An 18,545-nucleotide genomic window follows, 5' to 3' on the forward strand; every position below is an offset into this window, starting at 1 on the left:
ATGGCATTCTCCATCTTACCTGAGAACATGGTGAACGTCACTGCAGGGGCTACTGGGTCATATTTGGTGAAGGCAGCGATGCTGAACCTAGGGCAAAGCAGAGTCCTGCCGTCAGGGGCAATCTGAACTGAGCACAGCACCCATGCAGCCAGCCACAGGAAGACCCAAGAGAAGAGGGCAGCTGCCTGTTTTGGAATGTTGTATTAGAAGAAGCTGGTTTTCTGGTAGGGATTTAAAATGTGTGGAAATGGTCTTTTCTGCCCTTTGGACAGAAATAAGGAAAGACAACAGTAAGTAGGGAAAACCGAGTTGCGTTGAGTCACTGTCTTAGTTCATTCAACCCATTAATTGGGTTGACTTGAAAGAGCTGAGCCTGGGTGACTGACTGAAAAAACGGCACCTCAGCTGGGAGGGCAAAGCCCTGACCCATACCCTTCCCCATGCACACACAAGTGGCTGCGGCATCCTCCTCCCTGTGGAGATCTGCCCTACATCCTCCTCCTCCCAGAAGTGTGCACACCAAGCCTCACAGCTCGCTGCAGAGCTGACTTCATTCTGAGCAGGTAACCTGGAAGGGTAGGTCTTCTTGTGCCCTAAATTCAAGCTAAGGCTTTTCACAGCTTTGAGTTTTAGCAGCCAAGAGTTTGTGGAGCCCAGTGTGAGTCCCCTCTGGCAGCACCCGGGACCTGGCTGCCAGAGCAAAGACCTCTTTGGAAACTGAGCCTGCAGATGCCATGGCATGAGAGATAAGGGCTTGTGGATAAACAACTCACTAAAAGATGGGAAACAAGGGCTGGCTTTCAGAGTGGAGATGGGCTGTCAGAGGTATCTGCTTTTCACCACACTACTAATGATTAACTAGGAAAGCAGCACAGTTTACTGAGGATACATGTTGTTTGGGGCAGCCAAAATGAAATCAAGCTGTGAAGAGGTGCAAAAGGATCTTCTAGTCCTGAGTAACTGGGCAGTTAAGTACATGTTATTCAAGCACAGTAGGTGGGCTAATGACACCCTGACGGCTCTGAATTAGCTGCTACCCCGTGGGAGGTTGATGTTGGAGTGAAAGTGGCAGCTGGGAAGCATGGAGGGCAGATATACACTCTCAGACTGGCTGGACAGTATTTGGGGGGTGGAGGGGTACCCCGGTGTGTTTGTGCTGTTGTTAAACTCCCCTCGAGGCTGCTGGCAGCTACCAGAGATGGGTCAGGCAGATCTTGGTCTGAGCCAATGCATTGTAACGCGGACCCAGCTTGCACCCAGGCTGTCCCATGTCTCAGCCGTGATGGCTGGAGCAGAAGGCCAGATCTGAGGCTGCTAGGGTTAAGCAGTAAGGCTTGCGCTGCCATGCCTGAGGGTGAGTCGGGCAGGAGCCTTAGCAATAAAGAATAGATGGGCTTGATGGGCAATCAATCTCAAACCTTCTGAATCGATTGGAGACTCTCCCGTGCCAGCCCAGGGATCACAACACCTGTGGTGGGCATGGGATGGAAATGCATCATCATGTAATTCTCCTGCCAGGCATGATAATACAGTACCTAGGGAGAGCCCGAAGAGCTGTTTGCTCTTAATGATCCTGCTCTGGGTGGGATTTCCAAGGGAATGGCTCTCTGGAAACTCCCTCTTTTTTTCCCCCCCGAGAAGCAGCCATCTCCCACTCCCCTGACGCAGCCCAGTGTTAACACCAATCTCTGTTCTCTGCCAGTGCTGCCCCAAACAGCAGCTTGAGTTAAGAGCCCCTGTATGGCAACATGTGTAAATCTAAAATGACACCGTAAGAATCAATGTAAGTTTTTCATGTAAGTGCGGAGTTGGCACATAGCAAAAGTAGAGAGAGCAAAGCAGAAAAGAAGAAAGGAAGGAGAGCCAGCAGGTCCAAACCCGACACCAGGGACCTTGACTCCACTCACCACAAAACTTAAGGGCAGATCTGATTCTCACTTTACTCATAGGGGAAAGTGAAGCTCACTGTCACGCATACACTCTCTCAGGGTCTTTCTTTCTCTTTTCCCAACACTCTCAGCAACTTCTATCACTAGTCAGCCACCCTTGCTGTAGCTTCTTTAAACTGAAATGGGACAACCTTCCAGATTCTGGGGGATCCCTTTGTCAGAGGAATGCTTGGGGATATGGTCCCTGTTTGATGAAATTGTGAGCTGCTAAATTAACAGAGGACTGACTAAAGATATGATTCTTTGTCTGTAGTAGAAAACCTGTTTTACCATCAACTATTTTAAAGGTACCCTATAACAAAATACGTATGCTTGTACATTCATGTTCCTGGATTCTGTTTACTGTCAAATAAGACTCTGAATTTATGAATATTGTGATATGTGTGTGTGTCTCATGGGGAACTTGGACCTTAGCCTGTGCGTTTGCTACCCTCAACCTTTGAGCCCCCAATTCTGTAGGCACCACTTGAACTAATGTTTCCGAATCAGTTTCATTTTTGCACTCTCTGAGTCTGCATGTGGCTCTGAGTCACATGCAAAAGCCCTACAAATAACAGCATCCATTTTAGTTCTTACCCTGGAGGTGGACAACTGCCCAGCTCCCAAGGCAACACATACAGCCCTTGTCAGCCTCAGCTTTCACTTCTGCTCTCCTTCTCCCTGCCCACTTACACTGTCTAATATTCTCCGGTACGCCAGCCCTTGCATCCCTCAAACGCTGCTTGGTGGAGCAACCCCTGGGGTCCACTGTTGGGGGTCTGGGGAGTACGAGTGTGAGGTGACATCCAGGGAGCTGGTGGCACCTTGCAGGGACACGTGCAGTCCTTTTTCTCCTCCAGCCCCTTCCCCTCAGGAGGGATGTTGACATCTCTCACCTGTACTGTTCGTTGGCTTTCAGCTTCCCGTTGCACGTTGCCCTGGACTGGCCGCACTCCTCTGTTCCCACTGGCACTCGCCAGGTTTCGGGGGAGCTCCTGGGGCTCGGATGGAAGGGATTGGGGATTAGCACAGCCAGGTAGGAGTCCTCTGTCCCATAATAGTGGTCATACCATGTGCTGGACACGATTTCCTGGGTGGGCCTCAGCACTGAAGGGGAATGTACAAGGTGACAGTGGTAGTCCCAAAGTGATGTCCAGGGGACTTGCTGCCCTCCAGGGAGCCACTGCAGATTGGGATGTGCAGGGGCACTTACATGAATCGTTAGTGGTAGCAATAACACCATAATACTCGATCTGGCCGTTCTCCTCGCTGAACAGGTCGGATGAAATGATAACCGTGGAGCTGGCCTCCACCTGGAAGATGTCTGCTCGCAGGGGCGGAGGCAGGGCTGGAAGAGGAACCAGCAAACATAGCCTGTTAGCGTGTCCCTGCTCCCACAGACCCACCACACATTGCTCAGCCTGTCACTGGTCTGAGCATCACTGCCCAGAGCCCTGACCCACTGCAGTTCAGTGCAGGACTACATGGGGCTCACAGGCATCTGAAAGAGTCCCCGGGTCTAATTAGCAACATTGGGTGGCTTCTCCTGGGGTCTGTAGCAAGGCTGTGGGAAAGAGGGGGACTCACCCTCCACTGTTGTGTTGCAGAGCAGAGTCACAGCCTGGCTCTTCATTGTGTTCATGCCCACTGTGCTCACAACAATTCGGTACGATGAGTTTGGCCCCAGCCCCTCCAGACTGGCCTCACTTGTAGGGATGCTCATGACATACTTGGAGGTGGGAGGTCCATCAGAGAGTCTCTCTGTCACCACCTCATAAGCCTCCACATCTCCAGGAGAGCTGGTCCAGTTCAAGTAAAGGCTCCTTGATTCTGGTAGGCATTGCACATCCTCCACTGGGTTTGGCTCTGCAAAGGAGATATGGTAGGCTCTGTACTTACTGGATCACAGAAATCCAACTTCAGCCCATGCATCAGCCCAGAGCCACTATGGTCCTCTACTGCCTGTCCCTAGGTCAGTGGAAGAGGAGCAGAGCTGGACATCTGCAACCTGGGAGCCTTCTGTGCCAAGGGCCACAGGACAAGGCCAAGGGGTCAGGGCCTGAGCAGATGTCTTATAGGAGAAGCAGACCAATGGAGATCTCTTCAGAGTCTGCTTTGCTTCACAGATAGCCAGGCCACGAGGTGATGGGAAACCTCTGTGATGGAGCTAGTTTAGGGAGCTGATGGCTACCGGAGGATCACCTTGCTGGTTTTCCTTTTCTCCCACCATGAAGACTTCCCACGCTTCTGTTGACCCGCAAGGGCTGATCCAGTCTTGAGGCCACCCAGGCGTTTCTCCCCCTTCCAGCCTGCACTGCCCCCATCCCCAGGGCAGCGCATACCCACCCATCGGCACTGCCAAGGGTTTGGTGCTGCTCCAGTAGGGCCCGGCCACGCAGCTCAAGGAGACAGAGTAGTTCCTCCCTGGGATCAGCCCTTGGATGAGGTGCTGGACTTGCCCTCTGCTGAGAGCATGCCTCCAGGGCAGTGTGCTGTTCCTGGGATCCCGCAGCCACAGCTGGCAGTCGTCCTGCTGTCCAGAGACACTGCCCCAGGAGATGAGCATCGTGTTGTTTCCTTCAGCCACCGCAGAGAGATTTTTGGGAACTGAGGGGGCTACAATGAAAACCACACCAGGGGAGAGTTACTGGCATGCATGTACTCTCTTCCATCCTGTAGAGATACAAGCAGAAGATGGGTAATATGCAAGGAAATTTCAGGTGTTCAGTGATAACATTTCTGCAGCTGCTGGCTGTCACTACCAGAAATGACCTTTAAATGGCAATTGGAGGACATGCAGAGTGAGGAGCATGAGGAGATGGGTTCTTCCTCTTGTTAATTAGCAAGTTTCATTAGAGACCTGCCTGAAGGGCTCTGCACATGACTCCCAGCACTCTGCCAGGGACTGGGTGAGCATGGGAGCAGAGACCTCTGGATTCCCCAAACAAAGTGCAGGGACTGTGAGGACAAGCACATGAAAAGGCTTATTGTGCTTATCTGCAATTTCCACATTCCTTAAAAAAAAAAAAAGCCCAGCCTCCCCTTATCCCTCATGCCAGGAATTTTCTGAGTGCCTGGGAGAAAGGCAGTGGGGATGGTGGGGTGTTCCCCCCGGCTGTAAGGCCTCGTGGTCTCCCAGGCTGTGGGTGCCCTCTACCAGAGCAGCACTCTGGGATCCCTTGCTCTTGTTCAGTCACCCATGCCTGGAGGAGCCAGCCTGTGCGAACAGCGGGGCCAGGAGCTGGAGGTCTGCCTCCTGAAACAGCAACAACGGCTGCCAGACTGTCCTGTGGGCAGCAGTATTGCCCTGCTCTCCCCTCCACTGGGGGCTTGCACAGCCCGTGATCCCATTGCTACGGTGGTACCTACAGCTTCCAGGCAGCAGTCCCAGCCCCGTCCCTGCCCCTTCCCACCGCAGGTGCTGAGCCCACCTGGCTGGGGAAGGCTGAGCCTCATGCATGATGCAAGGACCTCCAGCTCTTGCCACTTACTTGTCCAGTCGCTGATGTTCCCAGCGGAGGCTACGTAGGGCCCTGCCATGGACATCACTTCCAGCAGGTATTTGTGTCCTGGAGCCAGGCCAGAAAAGGTGAATTTGCTGATGCCTTTCCCAACAGATACATTGGCTGCCACAATACCTGATCCCGAGTGATACAAGAGGAGCCTGTAACTGTCTTGTCCTTGGGGTTCAGCTCGCCAGGATGCGCTCAGCCTGTTGGGATACCCCTGGTTCGTCATGTACACGTTACGGGGTGCCAGGGGGTCTGGAGAGACAGGATAGGAGACATTGTCAGTGAAGGGTCTGAGGACATTGCCTGGGTATCTTGGCAGCGTCATCAGAAGGGATGCACCATACAGGACAGGGCACTTTGTCTCGGCTGGATCGCTGCATCCACCAGCCTGGAGGCAACTAAAAGCAGCTTCTGCAAGCTTCAAGTAGTGCTTGTCTGAGCAGAGACAGCCCTGTCCTAGCTGGAATGAGACACCCAGGGATGGGAGAGGAGGGAGCACCCAGCTGGCTGGAGGGGAGCGGAAGGGTGAATGCCCCTGTCCGCTGCTTCCTCCTCCATGCCTCTCCTCTGAAGCATAGCCCCTGGAGCTGCAGCTGGTCTAATCCAGGCTGGTAGAGCTGATGCTGAGGGTGGGCAGAGCCCTGCTCAGTGCCATGGTACTGATGTGCCCTTGGGTTCGGGCAGGGCTCAGGGTCTGCCATGAAGGTCAGCGGGGCTGTGTCGTTTGCCATGAGACTTTGTGACTGCCCAGCAAGGCATGCATCACCTTCAAAACAGGGTACTCACATGTCCAGTTGCTGACGTTCCCTGCAGGTGTCCGGTAGGACCCTGCCATGGACACCACCTCCAGCACATACTTGCTTCCTGGGGCCAGTCCCGTGAAGGTGAAGTTGTGGGTGTCTCTCCCAAGTGAGGCTGTAGCTGCCACGGTGCCCAGCCGTGCGTAGTACAGGGTCAGTGCGTAGCTGTCTCGCCCCCCGTCCGCGGCTCCCCAGGACGCACTCAGCCTGTCGGGGTGCCCCATGCTCAGCAAGCGCACCGTGGCTGGGGGCAGCGGGCCTGGGGAGTCACCAGACCTGATGTTAGGGACCGGAGACTGTGCAGAAGGAAACACACTTGACGGGACATTATGCAGCAGAACAGATGCTCCCTGAGGGCTGGGACATGAAGGCCCCTCTGGCACACTCCTCCTCCTCACTTTTCTCTTTTCCATCCCCATCCCACCTCACCTTTAATGCTGCTCACCCTTTGTGGTCCCTCACATGCCAACCTTTCTTCATCCAGGTCACCCTCATACCCATAGCCCAGCTGGAGTGCCTTTGTCACCACTGCGTGCACACACGTCCTCCAGCACTCAGCTGGCATGCAGCTGCCTGGGCAGAGCTGGCACAGTGTCTACACTCTGTCCAGCCCTAAAATCTTTCTGGGTGGGGAGAAGTGCTGGACTAGCAAAGACCCGTTCTCCTGGGAGGACTGTGGATTAGCCTTTTCTACTACACTGATTCATGGACCTTTATGGTAACGTCATTTCTACCTGCTGGAGGAGACTCAGCAAGGGTGCGACTGCTCCTGTATACAGGGAGATGGGGCTGCATGGGCAGAGGGGTGTCCCCCATGGGCACAGCTGGGTAGCCCTGCATGTCATCAGCACGTACTTGTGCAAGTCTACAGTTGAACATCCATGTACCCATGATGGTAACAGTGTGCCCATGCACTAACTGCTGCGTGTTGCACCCATGCACATATGCGTGCACATCTTCAAAGGCACCGGGACCCCTGTAAACTCCCAGCCCTCCTCAGGGCTGCCCAGTGGTGCAACATCTCCCACCCCTCTGCAGAGGACACTCCTCTGGCCACTCACGTGTCCAGCCACTGATGTTGGGTGCTGCTGCCTGGTATGGTCCAGCTGTGGCACTGGCCTCCAGGGAGTACTTGTATCCTGGGGTCAGGCCCATGAAGGTGAAGTTGTGGGTGTCTCTCCTGAGTGAGGCTGTAGCTGCCACGGTGCCCAGCCACGTGTGGTACAGGGTCAGTGTGTAGCTGTCTCGCTTCCCGGCCGCAGCTCCCCATGACACGCTCAGCCTGTCAGGGTGCCCTGTGGTCAGCCAGTGCACGGCGGCTGGGGGCAACGGGCCTGAGGAGAAAACACAAGTCACTGCCAGGAGCCACGTTCAGGCTGAGGGAAAGGAGATGCTCTATGTCTGTGCCAAGCCTGTGCTTCAGGAGGTGGGTCAGCCCTGCAATGTCCCAAGGGGTGGCTTTGCCCTTGACTCTGTAGCAGCTGCCTCTGGGGATTGCTTCCTCCCTGGTGCTTGTGGATGGCTGTGGACAGCTACCTGGGACATGGGTGGCCAGGCCATGGGGTCATGCACAGACTCCCCATGCTGCATCCAGCAGGGCATGAGCACTAGGCGCTTGCAGGGGTGGGAGAGGAAGGCAGGATCTGGCTGCACGAGTATGGCCTCTGATTTGAGCCAGGAAGGGGGAGATCTGGTGGAGGACACCTGGCTGCAAGGAGAGCATCACACTCACGTGTGCAGTGGGTGAGGTTGGGGGTGCTGGTGTGGAAGGGCCCAGCTGTGGCCCTCACTGCCACGCTGTAGCGGGTGCCGGGGCTCAGGTTCCTTAAGGTGTGACTCCTGGCATCCCCACCCAGCACCATGCGCCCAACACGACTGCTGGAGGCTGTGTCATAGACATCCACCATGTAGTCTTCTGCTCCTCGCCCCACTGCTGCCCAGGAGACCTGCAGTGCGGAGGCAGAGGGGCTGCCCAGGGTGAGGTTGGCAGGGGCCAAGGGATCTGGAAAGCAACAGGGAGATAGTCAGCCCCTGTATGTTACCGCTTGCTGCTCAGTGCTACAAGCCGGCTGCTTTGCCCAGTGGTTCCTTGTGCTCTGGCAGTGCCACGGGCTGGACTCCAGCCCCCAGCTTCCACTGGGTGGTGGGCAGGCTGGCCACCAGAGAGAAGCATGGGTACAAATGGGCAGACAGTGCACATGGCTCTGAGTGCAATATCCCCAGGGCTTGCAGCTGGACATGGCAGGGGAGATACCCAAGGCCTTTAAGGTGGGTAGGGGGGATTGGCTCTGTGTCACGGAAGGAGTGAGGATAGTGAGCAAAAAGGTGGGAAAACTGTGTAGAAGCTGGGCACAGCAGGGATGGTTTGGGATGGGGAAGGTGGCGGTGCGTGCTCTGGGGCACAATGGAGTGCTGTGTCCAACCCAACCCATCAGACTTACGTGTCCATTGGGTGACGTTGGTGGAGGAGGCTTCGAATGAGCCTTTCACAGCAGTGACCTGCACAGCAAACCTGCTGCCTGCCTCCAAGTGAGTCCAGGTGATGTTCTGGGCATCTGGACTCAAGGTCTGGACCCGATCCCTGCTCTGGGTGCTGAGGCTATACAGAATAACACGGTAGTGGTCCCTCCCACCACGGGGCTTGTTCCAGCACGTGTAAAGCTCTGAGGAGCTGCCTGGGTTGGTAAGGCTCAGGTTTGTCGGTGCAGCAGGAACTGCAAGGAAAGGCAGACACATGAGTCAGAGAGAAAAAGATCCAGTTCTGAACATGCAGCCGTCTCCGGGGAGGAGTCCTGCTTTCCCCAGGCAGCCAGCAGCAACCGGCCAGCAAGCGCTGTGCCTACGTGGTACAAGAAGGCTGCAAGAGGCAGGAGATGACTGCAGGCCAGCATCATCAGGAACCAGGCCAGGGTGCCCTCCTCTCCCTGGGTGCCAACATTGATTCCCATCCCATTCTGGAGCTCCTTGCAGTGCTCCCACCCAAATCACCCATGGGTAGTATGGATGCTCACCTGTGCAGCCAGTGACGTTCTTGGGGAGGGAGCGGTAGGGTCCAGCTACTGCCCAGATCCCAACAAGGTAGCAAGTTCCTGGTGCCAGCCGTGCCAGTGTGACATTGGTGCTGTCCTTCCCTGCTTCCAGGTTCCTTGCTGGTGCAGAAGAGCCCTCCTCATGCATGCTGAGCAGGTATCCATCCCTCTGCCCAGGAGGGGTCTCCCAGTGCACAGCCAGAGCCCAGGCAGTGCTGACAGGGCTTGCCGACAGGGAAAGAGGAGGTAACGGGACTGAGGGAGAGAAAGAGCATTACAGGGGACAAACCTGGGATGGTCAGGACTGACTCTAGTTTGGGAATGAAGGTGGGAGCTGCAGGACTGTGAGCATCTCGCATGCTGTCTAAAGACTGCTGAGAGCAGCGGGTTGCTCCCAGATCAAAGCTGCTCCCTGTGTCCCAGGTGATAATGGTGCATCACTACCACAGCCTGAGAACCCCTTGTCCCAAAGTGCTGGGGCAGGCTCACAGCATGCCCCTTTGAGCTGCTGGGCTCAGGATGAGTGAGGGTCCCAACAAGAGAGCCAGCATCTTGAGTAGGAGATAGGCACCAGTGGTGTTGTGGGGACATGGTCTTAAGGGCCCTCCTGCAGAACAGCCCTGGGACCCCCCCTCTTGTCCCCCAGTCCCTCGCCAGGTCAGAGCCAGACTGGGTACCAGGGATGGGGATGGGTGCAAAGGAGCTGCATTCCTACCAGTGTAGCCGATGGCAGTCTGAGAGGAGGTGCGATGAGGCCCAGCCTGAGAAATGATCTCCACGCGGTATCGGGATCCTGGCACCAGCCCCTCAAGGTCAAGCTGGGTGACTCCACGGGGGATGGACACATTCCTGATGATGGACAGGGACTCAGCCACCGAGAGCTGTACGAAGTGGTCTCTGCCACCGCCTGACTCCACCCAGCTCACATGTAGCTCCTGGGGTCTCCGGCCAGGCTGTACACTCACATTAGCCAGAGACAGTGGATCTAGGGGGAAATACAGCATGAAGATCCATGAGATCATGGAAGAAAGCGACTGGAGAAGCCAGGACACAGCCTGCACCTCTGCACAAGACTAAAGGAGAAGTGGTGGCAGCTGACTGTCAGCTGTCTTGTTGTCCTGGGGGACAGGCAAGTTGCCCATGCATGTCCCCAAGGTGACGCTAGCAGGCAGGTGCTGTACCGAGAAGAGAGCACTCAGCTCCCCAGTGGGCTGCTCTGCTCCATGGACAGGGAGCAGCAAGCCCAGAAGGGTCTCTGTGCTTCTCCTCTTGCATCCCTCTCCCACCAGTCCCAGGCTGGCCTTGAGATCACGAGTAGTCTAGGCAGAAGGTTCAGCTTGACTGGGGAAAGCCTGAGCTGGGGAAAAGCGTCTTTTGGAGCCCAGAGGCCAGCACACAGCACCTAACTCATGACACGTGCTCCGATTCCCAGGGGCAGGGAGCGTGCAGGTCTCACCGAAGCCCTCCCTCTGCCCGGACACGTCCATGTCTCTGCAAGTCTTGCAGGCAGTGCCAGGATGCCTTGTCCCTGCAGAAGGCTGGGGACACTTCTTACTCACATGTCCACTCGGTGGCAAAGTGTGACGAGGATCTGTATGGGCCAGCGAGGACGGTCACCTTCAGGAAGTACTGAATGCCAGGGGACAGCCCCAGGAATGTGAAGTTGTGGGTGTTTGGCCCCACTGAGACGTTCCTCTGCGCTGGATGGCTCTTGCTGTAGAGCTGGAGGTGGAACTGGTCCACATCGCCAGCAGCCTTGTTCCAGAAGGCAGAGAGTCCCAGCGGGTGTCGGGTGTTGGTCAGGGTCACACCGGCCGGAGCCAGGGGGTCTGAGAGAGAAGAGACATCCAGGCAGTGAGAGGCAGTCATGGTGGAGCTGGTGCAGTGTGGAGTGGGGGCCTGCACGCGCTTGTCCTGGGCACCCTCCACCACTTGTCCCTGGTGGGCTCAGGTCAGAAATCAGCCCTGGCATATCAAACCCCAGAACAGCCTGAGCTTCTGCTCCACAACAAACATGGGAGCAGGTCCCCACCTTTCCTGCTGGGTGACATTTGGAAACATTTTCCATTCAGTGATGGGTTTCTCCTGCACTGAAGACCCTTTTACTTCCAACCTGGCTGAACGTGGCTCCGGTTGTCCTTCCACTCTCTGTCTGTCTATGCATCCCTGTCTCTGGTTCCCATCCCTCCCCATACGTGGGCCACACTCTGCCTTGCTTCCATGCCGTGAGCTTTCTGCTCTCATTGGCCAGGCCATGGTTGCAATTTGCAGTAGAGGTAAGGTAGGGGTAACACACTCACATGTCCAGTCTGTGGCTGATCGCACAGGGGATCTGTAAGGTCCAGCCATAGCAGCCATCTCCAGTGTATACTGTCGCCCAGGGACCAGGTCCTCAAAGGTGACATTTGTCCAGTTGTTCCCCACGGTCATATTCCTGACCCGCTCCTGGGACTTGGTTTCCCAGAGCGTGCCTGTGTAGCCAGTGCTGCCAGCGGGAGCTGCTCTCCAGGAGGCTTGCAGAGAGGTGCTGTGGCCCTGATTGCTGAGGGTCAGCTGCTCCAGGGGCAAAGGATCTAGGAAAGGTAAGGTCTAGAGTCACAGCTGCACCCAGACTGGGGTCACCTGGCAGAAGTGCAACCCCAAATGTGCTGGGGCTGGAGCCCCTTCCCTGGGAAAACCCACGTCCAGGTGCTCTGGCCACCCGCGGGGTCTGAGTAGGCCACCATCACCCCTGCTGACACCCACACACCAGTTTGGCAGGGACTGGGCCAACACAGAGTTCAAACTGGCATGGTAAGAGAGGACTGCTCTGGTGCTGGAGGAGGTGGTGGGTGGGATGGCCTGGACCAGGGCAGTGGAGACGTTGTTCAGGGCAGATGGAACCTGAACAGTGCCCCAGGAGGGTGGCCCGGGGGAGGAGGAGGGCACTGGGCTCTGCTGACCCTTGTGCTGGGCAATTGGCATACAGACCAGGGTCAGGCACATCCAGCAGCACCTCTGCTTTCCTCCTGAGCCTTTTGCCCTTTTATTGCATGAAGCTGCAGATGACCTGTGCTACCACATGCCTTGAGGCATGACATCGTGGGGAAGGGCAGGACCCAGTGGGAACCCTGGGGCTGGCTGCGGTGAGGGCTGTGGCACTCACATGTCCAGCTGGTGATGCGCCGGGGTGTAGATGTGTAGGGGCCAGCCATGGTGCTGACCTCAAAGGTGTAGAGGGTCCCAGGGCGGAGGCCCTCGTAGGTGAAGTTGGTGACACCTCTGAGCAGCGAGCTGTTCTTCACAAGGTGCTCCACGGGGCTGAAGGCCAGCACATAGCCCTCTCCCATTGCCTCCTCCCAGCTGGCTAGTAGGCTGTAGGGGCTCCCCTGGCTGGACAGACTCACACCAGATGGTGCTAGCGGCTCTGCAAGGGACAAGGATGGGATCATGCACGTCACTGCATGGGGCAGTGCATCAGGCAGCCAGACTGCTCTCACAACACTCTGCAGCGGTCCCCCCACCAAACTTGGGCAGCCAGGGCTGCAGGGAGAGCCTTTTACTTCTCCCAGTGCCAGGGGCTGGGTGAACGCCTCCCCACACTGCATAAGGCTCCAGTCCTTCCTTCCCGGGGTGGCAGCTCTGAGACAGCACCAACCGTGGCTCCACGAGTCACCAGGAGGGACTGGGCACAGGGAGATGTTGCTCTGGGGGGACTGGTGGTGCTTCACTACCCACCAAACCAGCTGCTGTGGGCAGAGGGCAAGATGTCTTGAAGCCTGCCGAACACTGAGTCCAAAGGTTACTGGGTAGGATCTGGTCTTGATTCGTGCCTGACACTACCTGGCACGAGTCTGCCAACGACCTCTGAGTCCACCCTCACGAGGAACTGTGGGGCAGCAGATTCTGCCCCATCTCTGCCCCTGCCACAATCCCCCTCCCCATCCCACCAGCCTCCCTCCGGGCATCAGCTCCTCCCTCAGGCGGCAGAAATGGCCTTGAAAGGACACACTCGGGCTTTCTGCTTACGTGTCCAGGCTGCTGTGCTGCGGGCTGATGCCCGGTAAGGCCCAGCCACCGCCGTCACCTGGACAGAGTATCGCTTCCCGGGGCTCAGCCCGTGGAAGGTGACATGATCATTGTCTCCGCCGACGGAGATGTTCCTCGTCAGAGCACCATCCTCTCCCTCCTGCAGCGTCACCAGGTAGAAGTCCCTCTCTCCTGCTGGGGTGCTCCAGCGAGCCTGCAAGGAGCTCTGCTCCTCTGAGCTGCTCAGGGTCACATTGCCAGGGCTCAGGGGGTCTGGAAGGGAAGGGAATGGGATTGTGTGCATCAGGATTATGGGATGCTCTGGACCCCATACACCCCTGAGCCTCGTTCCCTGCTTCTTTATCTGCAGGGTTACATCCAGCCTTAGACATCCTTTTGGAGCGTGCTGTCTCTGTTCCCCAGCACAACCATTCCTGGTCTAGCAGAGCCCAGACGAAGCTGGCAGCCCTGCTGGGAAATTCCTAACAGTCCCCCTCCTCTCCATTCGTGTCCTGTCATGAGATTGCTGATATTCCCAGGAACTGGCCTGGACCAAACTCCTGGCCGGATGCCCCTGGCTCGTGCATCTGGCACCGGGGACGTTTGTTCAGTCGGGGAGGTCAGAGCCACAGACTGGCAATGGCAGGGATCAAGTCAGACTCATTCCATAGCAGAAAGAAACCAGCTGGGGGTGTGGAGGTCTTCCAAAATCCCAGCTGCAGAGTCAGCAGTGAGCAGGCTCCAGCTTCCTGGACTGGCAGGCAGAGCAGGAAAGAGCTGGAGACTTGTCACCTGGTGGCACCCAGGTCCTTCCAGCATACACCTGACCAGTGTCTCTGCCCAGGGCCAGGACGAGTCACTGGCCACAACAGCCCTGAGTTTGCAGCTTGGCACCTCCATAATCTGTTGCTCCTCACTAGAGAAAGCCAACACTTTCTTGGTGTTCAGCATGAGTCTTGCTGTGTCCAGGAGGATAGGTTTGCCCTCTCTATTTTCCCCCTGGTTTTCCTGGGAACATCTGGGAGAGCAAGTCCAGGGCCAGAACTTTTCATAGTGCTACGGACACAGTGTTGGCAGCAAACCAGGACTGTAGTGGTGGAAGTCACCTGCTCTCGGGGCCCTTGTCAGCCTGAGGCCAGAAGGTGCAGGAAGTTGGGTTGAATGGTGCAACTAGCTGGGTTCTGGGAGGGCTACCCTCAATTTCTTGACCTGCCAGAGGCTGGCTTCCTTGGCTGAGTTTGCACAACACCCGGCACATTAGGGACATCCACCAGGAGGAGGTTATCAGGTGCTACCAAAATATACCCTTGACAGCAATCAGAGGACCAAAGATCCATTTCCCTCCAGGAACCTCCAGTTCAAACAAGCTAAACTGCTATCCTCTTGCCTCTTGTTTTCTCTGCTGCCCTTGGACAGCCCTGAGGCACGTGAGAACCTGGCCCCAGCTGTACTGCACACCAGTGAGATCTGCTGCCCTTCCATCCTCCTCCTCAGGGAGAGGCCACAGGCTGGTTCCAGTGCATCCCAGGGAGAAGCAGGCCAGCACTGGGAATTCACTGGAGGGGACCCACTGGCCCCACTATTGCAATGCCCCAGAGATGGGTCCTGGAGCGGCTTTTGGCCAGGTCCAAGCAGAAGAATTGCCCTCTGTACCCAGGGCTCTGGCAGAAGACCTTTGGACTCAGAGGCTGGACCAGAGGCAGGGAGAAAGCCAGGGCCACCAAGGTCCTCCCCCATCCCTGGCCATCATACTCACATGTCCAAGCGGTGGCATTGGGCCCCCCCACAGTGTAGGGCCCTGCTGTGGCGCTCAGCCCCAGCCAGTACTGGGTGCCGGGGTGGAGATGCTGGAAGGTGTAGCTGGTGAGACCCCTCCTGGCTGACAGGGTTGTGGTCACGGTCTGGGTGAGAAGGTTGTGGAGCTCGAGGTGCAGCCAGGCGGCCCCCCCGGCACCCACCCAGGAGGCGACAAGGCTGGTGCTGGAGCCCGGGCTAAGCCTCAGCTGGGTGGGGATGGAGGGAGCTGAGGGGAAAAGCAGGAGGCAGGGAGGTTCAGCACTGGGGCTGGGGCTCTGTGGACCCTTCTCCCTCCCCATGGTCTCCTACACCCACAGCTGCTCTCTATGCTGGCATGGGGGCTGAAGGTCTGGCAGAGGTCTGCTGAGGAATGTCTCTCCCATGTCTCCCAGGTGACCTGAGGGGCTCTTGAGGTCCCTCCATACTGTCACGCTTTTTCAGGCTGCAGGGCAGAGGGGTGGCAGCCCGGGTAATGCAACATTTCTGCAGCTCCCACCAGCCAAGGTCTTTTGCCAGGATCCCCAGATTGCCCTTCTCCCATGGGGACATGGAGCACACAAACCCAAGCTGCGGGTCCTGCAAGGCAGGACTGAGGTGTGAGGTTGTCCCCTTGGCCAAGCACACTGGGGTCACAGCGGGGATGTGAAAAACTCCCAGCTGTTCTCCATCCTACGCAAACTCCCCATCCCGAGCCTGGAGACCTTCTCCCCCTCTCCGCCAGCCCAGCCCGCACATGTGCTGTACCCCTCCTGCCAAACCCTTTCTCCTACCCCTTCCCTCTTGGGCAGGCACACCCATCACTCCCTACCTGTCCATTGGTGGATACTGGTGCTTGCCCGGCTGGATCCAGCCAGCGTGCTGACCTTCAAGGCGTACTCGCTGCCAGCCAGCAACCCATCGAACAGGAACGTGGAGGCATTTGGCAGGACAGATGCATTTCTCACAAGCGTCTGAGAGTCACTGTGGTAGAGGGCAAGGTGGTAGCCATCTCGCTGCCCACGGGCATGCACCCAGGAGGCATGCAGCACGGCAGACCTCCCGCCGCTGCTCAGGCTCAGGTTGCGGACCGGTGAAGGACCTGCATCAGACATGGCACATACCGGGGCTGGCTGGCAGCCTTGCAATACCTGACCTGCCAGGTTGCTCAAGGGCCAGTGGGACAGTGCCTTCACTGGGTGAGGTCCTACCAGCCAGTTCCACAGGACCCAATCCCCCAAGCACAGCCCCATCACCTCCCTGCCAGCCCCCCAGTCTCTCACAGGTTGTGTGGGCTGCACCATCCCCTTTGGATCAGTCTCTGCATAGTCACTCTGAACTGGGCAGGGAGGCTCGGTCAGGGACAACACACCAGGTGCGCACTGAGAAAGGTGAAGCCATCAGTGCTTACCTGTGAGCTCACCTGCTGCCAGGTCCTCTGTTCCTGCTGGCCCTGTGGGTCCTGCCACCTGCCTTCCCGTGAGCACCAGCCCCTGCTCCCTGCAGCCACCACTGCTGTCTGACACCATCCCTTCTGCTGGCCCTCCCTCCAGCTCTACTCTTTTTCTAGGTTTTCCACCTTCACCTGCACTGATTTACCCAAGGATCTTCTGGAGAGATGCAGGCAAGGGCTGCCATCCTCACCTGAGCTGTGGGCTCCCCAGCCCTGCCCCCTTCCCCCAGTCCTTGGCATCAGTCAGGGAGGGCATAGAGCAAGGCTTGGTGGGTGAGCCAGTGATTGACAGAGATGTGCCAAAATCATGGAGCAGATGGTACTTCCTTGTAGCTCTTTCTAGACCTCCAGACATGACTTTTTCCACCCCTCAGCTCTCTGCAGTCCACATCATAGGTTGGTCCATCATTAGCTATATTATTCCAGGGGAAGATATAGCCTGAACCCTGCCCGTGTGAGGTGCAGGGGCAGGACCCTCCTTCCACATGGATGAGGGAATGACGCCTGGGGCTCTGGGGACCAGGGAAGGACCCTAATCCTTGTGGAAGTGAGGAAAGACCTGACCTCCCCATGGACGCACAGGACTCTGCACAGACCTGTACTTCACACCCTCCAAAGCAGTGTGATGATCATTGCTAGGAGCACTCGGACCCTTTGACTCTGCAGTCCCTGGGGAATCCCTTACTTGTCTGTGCTGTGACTGCCTGGCTGGTCGTCTCCATGCAGGCAAGCGTGGCTGTCACCTCAATCTCATAGCGCATGCCAGGGGTCAGCCCGTGGAACCAGAAGCTGGTGATGTTGGGTCCAGCAGATCCATTCTGCAGCAGCGTGCCCAACCCCAGGGAGGAGAGGGTGAGCGAATATCCCTCAGCACCCCCCTCCGGTTCATCCCAGGACAGAAGGAGGGAGTCCGACCGGCCATGGTCACTCACGCTGAGGTTCAGGAGGGTCCCTGCAGAGGCAAAGCCAAAACCCTCAACAAGGAGCTGTGGTGCTGATGGGTGGCCACCCTGCAGAGCCAGGCCCCCAGCCCACCCACCCTCACTGCACACCTTGGCCCGGGCCATCACCATGGGCACTGCCCCGCCGCGATCAGGCCCCCCGACCCCAAAGGCTCAGAACAGCCTTTGGAAAACACAAGAAGGTTCAGAAACTCCCATGGACTGGGGACAAAGGCACCACGTGGAAGAGATGCTCCGAAGCATGGAGCATCTCTTCTGCTGGAGAAAGACCAGAAGGCTTCAAGGCCATCACATGCTTTGTCCAGACAGCCCTAGTTTATGGCAGAAAAGTTGTCCTGGCTGGGTATAATCCATTGCTCACCACCTTGGTTGGTTTGAGGCCCAAAAAAGATGTTGAAGGGCTCTGGGTCCGCCTTGTAGAAGCAAGACAATGGCCAGTGAGGGAGCAGGTTGGATATGGCAGTGGGGCTGTTATGCTCGCTGCAGTAGTCTCTGTCTCTGTGTGGGCTCCGACAGAGGAGAGGGTAACGACCGCTTTGGACTGGCACTGACTCCCCACTGTCCTGCCCAGTGCAGAGATGACATGGGAAGAGCAGGACACTGCGTACCTGGAGGAAATGTGGGGCCAGATTTGCACAACCCCCTGTTGAGGTGTGTCCCTGCCTTGGCCTTGCTGCAGCAGCAAGGTCAGCAAGCTACAGCTGCAGGGCCGGTGCTGTGGCATCCAGGCGGAGAGCATCTGGCGACAAGGAAGTGGCATATGGGGCTTTGCCTAATTGGTGGGCCAGTGGCCAAAACTGCTATTGAATCCCTGCCCTTAGAGCTGCTCAGGAACCACCTACACAAACAGGAGCCAGACAGAGCCTGTCTGTTGGGACCAAGCTGGCAATGTGACCCTTGCAGGCTCCATCTCTGCCTGCCCATGCCTCCACTAGCAGATCGTCACGCACTCTCCATCCCCAGCCTCGCTGCGAACCATGAGCTCTCTATTGCTTTCAGCCTTTGGGAAACACCAGCACAGCTCCAGTGCTAATAAGACATTTGTGTAATAATTAGCACTTAAAATTTATGATGTGCAAC

General features: G+C 57.0%; 1 protein-coding gene across 5 annotated transcripts in view; it reads right to left on the reverse strand.

Annotated features, from left to right (window-relative positions):
* LOC143169933 (receptor-type tyrosine-protein phosphatase V-like) overlaps positions 1-18,545 on the reverse strand; it is a 37,194-nt gene that overhangs the window by 15,652 nt on the left and 2,997 nt on the right. For all 5 annotated transcript variants that reach the window (XR_012996969.1, XR_012996970.1, XM_076357756.1 and 2 more), the window contains exons 3-21: positions 17,189-17,455; positions 15,883-16,152; positions 15,034-15,300; positions 13,278-13,550; positions 12,415-12,675; positions 11,570-11,842; positions 10,829-11,098; positions 9,985-10,254; positions 9,252-9,524; positions 8,682-8,954; positions 7,973-8,242; positions 7,302-7,574; positions 6,227-6,499; positions 5,420-5,692; positions 4,275-4,544; positions 3,516-3,794; positions 3,142-3,276; positions 2,825-3,035; positions 20-87 (exon numbers count right to left, since the gene is read on the reverse strand). Coding sequence is in view for 3 of the 5 variants with exons in the window: in XM_076357756.1 (XP_076213871.1) it covers positions 20-87; positions 2,825-3,035; positions 3,142-3,276; positions 3,516-3,794; positions 4,275-4,544; positions 5,420-5,692; positions 6,227-6,499; positions 7,302-7,574; positions 7,973-8,242; positions 8,682-8,954; positions 9,252-9,524; positions 9,985-10,254; positions 10,829-11,098; positions 11,570-11,842; positions 12,415-12,675; positions 13,278-13,550; positions 15,034-15,300; positions 15,883-16,152; positions 17,189-17,455 (4,749 nt within the window). In the remaining 2 variants the exon portion in view is untranslated. The remainder of the gene's footprint in view (positions 1-19; positions 88-2,824; positions 3,036-3,141; positions 3,277-3,515; positions 3,795-4,274; positions 4,545-5,419; positions 5,693-6,226; positions 6,500-7,301; positions 7,575-7,972; positions 8,243-8,681; positions 8,955-9,251; positions 9,525-9,984; positions 10,255-10,828; positions 11,099-11,569; positions 11,843-12,414; positions 12,676-13,277; positions 13,551-15,033; positions 15,301-15,882; positions 16,153-17,188; positions 17,456-18,545) is intronic.

This window comes from Aptenodytes patagonicus, chromosome 22, assembly GCF_965638725.1.
Source record: "Aptenodytes patagonicus chromosome 22, bAptPat1.pri.cur, whole genome shotgun sequence".
In the NCBI taxonomy this organism is placed as follows: domain Eukaryota; kingdom Metazoa; phylum Chordata; class Aves; order Sphenisciformes; family Spheniscidae; genus Aptenodytes; species Aptenodytes patagonicus.